Below are 5,602 nucleotides of genomic sequence, written 5' to 3'. Positions count from 1 at the left end.
ACACCCCCCGCACAGCATTCTAAGTGTCTTCAACTTTAAGCCGCCTTAGCTCAGGGTGCGGAGACCAGGGAAGAAGGGAAGAGAGAACGAGAGAGTAAAGAGATTTAAAAGAGAGGAGTCAGACTAGGAAAAGTGAAGAGAGCAGAGGTGAGCAAAAGCAACCGTGAGAAAGAGAAAGAGCAAAAAGAACCGCAGTTTCCCAGCGTCCAGGACTGCGAAGGAGCCTCGGGAGCGGAAGCGGCCAGGGGTGGGGTGAGGGGGGGACGCAGCGAGGGGAGGGGAGAGGACAGGACAGGAGGAGAGTGTAAACTAGAGGAGGGCGAAGGAAGCGAGGCGCGACACAGCTCCCGGAGAGGAGGGCAGAACTGAGCGCCTAGCGCAGAGCGGCTCGCCCGGCCTAGAGGAGGGAGTGCTGCACAGAGAGGAGGGGCTTGAGGCCCCGTAGAAATGTCAATCAGAGCCCGGAGCCCAGGGAATCTCGGCCAATCTGTTCGGACCTGACCTGACTCCTCGCTGCCGCCGCCGCCGCCCGCCCGCCCGCCCGCTGCGGAGCAGATCAATAGGCGAACGCGGAGCGCGACGTAGCGCGGCCCGGGCTCGGCCCAGCCCCCGATGCGCTCCGGAGCCGGGGTCCGGAGCTGAGCACGGCGGCTCGGGGGGCCGGGCCCCCAGTCCGTAGGTGCACCGCGGGCCACCATGTCCTTCCCCCAGCTCGGATACCAGTACATCCGCCCTCTCTACCCACCCGAACGCCCGGGAGCCGCGGGCGGTGGAGGCGGCAGTAGCGCTGGGGGCCGGAGCGGTCCCGGCGCCGGAGCCTCCGAGTTGGCCGCCTCTGGGTCCCTATCCAATGTGCTTTCATCAGTGTACGGGGCACCCTACGCCGCTGCCGCAGCTGCCGCCGCCGCCGCTCAGGGTTACGGCGCCTTCCTGCCCTACGCCACGGAGCTGCCCATCTTCCCACAGCTGGTAAGAGCCAGAGAAACCCGGGAGAGAGGGGTTGGAGTTGGGGTGTGGGGCAAGGTGAGCGTGCAGAAGAAAGCTGGGGTCCCAGCGGGAGGATAAAGGTGGGGACGGCAGGAACTCACTCGCGCTCCCGCGCGCGTGTCCCCTTCCTTTTCCATATGCGTACAGGGCGCTCAGTATGAGCTGAAGGACAGCCCTGGCGTCCAGCATCCGGCCACGGCCGCCGCGTTCCCGCACCCGCACCCCGCCTTCTACCCCTATGGCCAGTACCAGTTCGGGGACCCGTCCCGTCCCAAGAACGCCACCCGGGAAAGCACGAGCACGCTCAAGGCCTGGCTCAACGAACACCGCAAGAACCCGTACCCCACCAAGGGCGAGAAGATCATGTTGGCCATCATCACCAAGATGACCCTCACCCAGGTGTCCACCTGGTTCGCCAACGCGCGCCGGCGCCTCAAGAAGGAGAACAAGATGACGTGGGCTCCCCGTAGTCGCACGGACGAGGAGGGCAATGCTTATGGGAGCGAGCGGGAGGAGGAGGACGAAGAGGAAGACGAGGAAGAGGGCAAACGCGAGCTGGAGATGGAGGAGGAGGAGCTCGCAGGAGAGGAGGAGGACACGGGGGGCGAGGGCCTGGCCGACGACGACGAGGATGAGGAGATCGATTTGGAAAACTTAGACAGCGCGGCAGCCGGGTCGGAGCTGACCCTGGCTGGGGCGGCGCACAGGAACGGCGACTTCGGCCTAGGACCCATTTCGGACTGCAAAACTAGCGACTCGGACGACAGTTCTGAAGGCTTAGAGGAGCGACCACTGTCGGTCCTGAGTCTGGCCCCACCGCCACCGCCCGTGGCCAGGGCTCCTGCATCTCCACCTTCTCCACCCTCCAGCCTGGATCCCTGCGCTCCGGCCCCGGCGCCCTCCTCCGCACTCCAGAAGCCCAAGATCTGGTCACTGGCCGAGACGGCCACCAGCCCGGACAACCCACGTCGCTCGCCTCCCGGAGCCGGAGGTTCTCCTCCTGGCGCAGCCGTTGCGCCCCCGACGCTGCAGCTCTCGCCCGCGGCCGCTGCAGCGGCTGCAGCGGCACACAGACTCGTGTCGGCGCCTCTTGGCAAATTCCCCGCTTGGACCAACAGGCCTTTCCCAGGGCCGCCGGCCGGTCCGCGACCGCACCCGCTGTCCATGCTGGGCTCGGCCCCACAGCACCTGCTGGGACTTCCTGGAGCCGCGGGTCACCCCGCTGCGGCCGCAGCCGCCTATGCTCGGCCTGCCGAGCCGGAGAGTGGAACAGGTGACAAGAAAAATGTGGGGGCACAGTGGGAAGGTGTTGGTGGGGCTCTCGCCTAGACTAAAGGGAAAGAACGGGGCTTTGGGGGTGTGTGGGATGCCGATGTTTTCCTCTTTGCTCCCAGGCGGGTGTAGCTGCCCTGGAGGCCTGGAGCCTGTGTTCTAAAGGCCTCCTTTTTCTTCCCTCTGTTTCCTACAGATCGCTGTAGTGCCTTGGAAGTGGAGAAAAAGTTACTCAAGACAGCTTTCCAGCCGGTGCCAAGGCGGTAAGAGACTCCGAGAATTTGGGAAGCATAGTGGGAGACCCTTCGGGAGGGATAAGAAAAACACAGAGCCAGTGGTGGGATCCCTTTGCCCCCTGGGAAGGTAGCAAAGTGGCTGGCAAACTATTTCTAAAGGACCCAAAATATCCACTCTTCTGTCACTTCTTGTGGACCCATAGACACGGTTCCATTTGGCTGGAGCACCTCAGGCCTGCGGTACAGAGCTAGGGGAAGTCTGGCCCTTACAAGAGGCCTGTGGCTCAGAAGGCCTCTGCGTAATGTCCACTTCCTTCCAAGCCCGGTCTTGACTTCTGATCTCTTTAGCTCAGCTTTTAGTTAATATTCCCACAGCTAAACACAGGCTTTATAGGGGATCCCCTATCTAAGCGGTCTCCCCGACTCTAAAGTTAACTGTCTCTGCTTCCGTTCTCTTCCAGGCCCCAGAACCACCTGGACGCTGCTCTGGTCTTATCAGCTCTCTCCTCGTCTTAACTTTTCAACCATTTTTAAATCGCTGTACTAATTGTAAAAGAAAGAAAGAAAGAAAGAAAAAACAAAATCGCTCTGTATAGTGACGAGTTGCAAGCATGTCTGTGTATGATTACCTTAAAAGAAACACTAAACAACAACAACAGAAAAGGACGAAAGAAAGAAAGAAAGCCAGTCCCCCCTCGACCCTCCCCCAACTCACCTCACATTTAGATTGTGAGGTTCCTTCGTTGTGTTGATTTCGGGGGGAGTGGGGTTACAGAGAGAACAAGCCTGTCTGACTCTTTTTGTATATACGGGAAAATGTACATACGTGTGAACCAAATTGTACAAGAAAGTATCTATTTTTTGGCTAAATAAATGAGCTGTGGCCACTTTTGACTATAACCGGCAGGTCTGCCACATGGACCGGTTTGTTGGATGGTTCTTTGGTGTTTTTGGTGTTTCTCCCCCCCACCCCCGGCCGTTGTTTAAAGAATCTACAGGAAAAGATAAGCCGGGTCTGAGGACAGCAATGGCAGAAGTCATCCGGGCTTAGGTAGCCAGGCTTAGAAGCCTCTCCAAGAAGGGGCGTTGAGAGTCGCTGGGCGACCGAGAAAAAGGGCAAAGACCAAGGAGAAAATGGGGGTTGGTTCCTTACTAGGAGCTGGAAAACTAGGCTCTGTCCACGGGTCCACAGGAGTAACCATGGAGCCTTGGGGCCTTCTCTGATGACTTAGCAGAAAGACTTAGGGAAGTTTCCAGGAGCTCAGGGCGTGGGCTGGGAGACTCTCCCTCCCTGCTCCCTTCTGACTGCGCTCGATTGAAGTTTCTCAGCCTGGAGTATAGGGGCTGTCTTTGCACGCTCAACGCCTAGGCCTTTCTCGCCGTGGTTCCCTCTCCAACAGCTCCTTATAGGTGCAAAGGGCGTGGGGGATCTGCGTGAGAAGCCGGGGTGTTCACGTTTCCCGCTTGGTGGCGTGTGACCGTGACCGCGCTGGTGTTGGAAATCTAAGGCCGAAGCCAGGCGGCGTTTGATCCCTAGGTCAAGGGGCTGCTTTTAGAAATCACTCGTGGGTTCGGGGTCCAGTCCGGGAACCTTTGGGGCTGGGATTGTGTCAGGAGTCGGGTGGGCCAGGGGACGGTTAAGAGAGGGGCGAAGGTAGCGTGGTGGGTCGGGGGTGGACGCCACAGTGGGGAAACCTGGGGCTTGAGCTCCCTCTACAGGACGAAGGGGGCGGTCGGCGCCAGACCTTCTGGGCCTCTGCAGCCCTCCTGGTCCCTTGCCTGCCTGGACACTGCCTGCCTGGCTTACCCAACTTTGGTTCTAAGAAGTGGAGAATCACATTCAGGGTAGTGACACCTTGGATGGGGTTCGAAGTGGGGGCGCCTTTGAGGCCCTCCTGTCTGGCCCTTTGGAAATTCCGGGATAGCCATGCACTGTGCATCGGAGCTGCAGAGCAGGGCTCTCGTGAGCAAGGTCTTGCACACTGTTGGAAGGTAGAAAGAGCTAGTGCTTACAACCTGGATCAGCTTCCAGTCTGGATCCAGCACAGTCAACATTGTGGATCTGCATGCGAGGGCCGCCGCTGTATACGGGTCCACGAGGTGAGGACACAGCTGCCAGAGCCACGGGCGACCTGGGACTCTCTGTATGAAGACCGGGGCCCAGATAACGAAATAAGTCCCCAGAACAGATGGAGACCACTAGCAAAGAAAAGGACAGCGACAGCGGGGGGGGGGGGGGCGGGGGGGCGGGGGTAGGCCTGAGATATTCGAGCAAACACTTCCTTTCTCTGTTTAAAAAGGTGTTTCAGGGGTTCAAAATCTTTCACAGTTGAAGCATTGACGCTCCATCTTCTTAGGTCATACATGTGAAGTCAGTACCACAGAACAAGGGTCAAGGCTCTGATTAGTGCCGTGAGTATCTTGTACAAGGGCATCTTAGTTCCTACCTCCTGGGCTTAGCCCTGACCCACACTGACTATCCATTTACTTCCCAGGAAGCCAAGGGCAGAGAATTCACTTCCTCGGGTTCTTTTTCACCAGCCACCTGCTTCACAAGGTGAGGATGAGAGAGGGGGGGTCTGCCTGAGCTCATTCTTAAGTAGGGGTGTCCAGCCATTTGCAGAGGCTTAAATTTAATATCCTCAGTTCCCAGGGGTACCTGCCGCTCCCCTTCCCATTGTCCAGAAGTGTGAGACCTTTCCTTTAGGTGACCCTGAAACCAGTTTTACCAAGGAAAACAGGAAACTACCCAGGGGAAAAATGATTTGGTAGCCAGAGCAGAAGTCTTCTGGGAGGAGGCCCCCAGAGAGAGGGACTTCATCAGTGGGAGAGAGATGGATGGACATAGGGTCTCTCTCCAGTGAAGCTTCCAGAACTGCCCAGACTGTCTATCTTGAAAGTACAGCAATAGGCGGAGGCATCGGGCCCCCACCCTGGGCATAGCTCATACAGTGTGTGCTTCAAACGCCACCGTTCCCAAGTTGACCTCAGTATACCAACTCAACCAAAGCAAAACAGAATCTCCCAGGTTCCCAGAAAAAGAGGAAAGGGTCCCAAGAACTCCCTCCATCCCTTAATATGGATTCCTAAAATGGAGAAGGAAAGCT

At 58.2% G+C, this 5,602-nt stretch overlaps 1 protein-coding gene across 2 annotated transcripts; it reads left to right on the top strand.

Moving 5' to 3' along the window:
• Positions 1-275: 275 nt before the first annotated feature.
• On the top strand, positions 276-3,395 carry Irx3 (iroquois homeobox 3). Of its 2 annotated transcripts, none has more exons than XM_021170810.2 (4): positions 276-969; positions 1,135-2,260; positions 2,456-2,522; positions 2,957-3,395. In XM_021170810.2, the coding sequence occupies exons 1-4, from the start codon at positions 697-699 to the stop codon at positions 3,009-3,011; spliced, it is 1,521 nt and encodes a 506-aa protein (XP_021026469.1). In that variant the 5' UTR covers positions 276-696; the 3' UTR covers positions 3,012-3,395. The 2 variants fall into 2 exon arrangements, with proteins under 2 accessions (XP_021026469.1, XP_021026468.1); XM_021170809.2 differs by having other exon boundaries at positions 297-969; positions 1,135-2,274.
• Positions 3,396-5,602: the final 2,207 nt, after the last annotated feature.

Source organism: Mus caroli, chromosome 8 (assembly GCF_900094665.2).
Source record: "Mus caroli chromosome 8, CAROLI_EIJ_v1.1, whole genome shotgun sequence".
Lineage (NCBI taxonomy): Eukaryota > Metazoa > Chordata > Mammalia > Rodentia > Muridae > Mus > Mus caroli.
The sequence above is the reverse complement of the archived record's forward strand: the minus strand, read 5'-3'. Positions and strand labels throughout refer to the sequence as shown.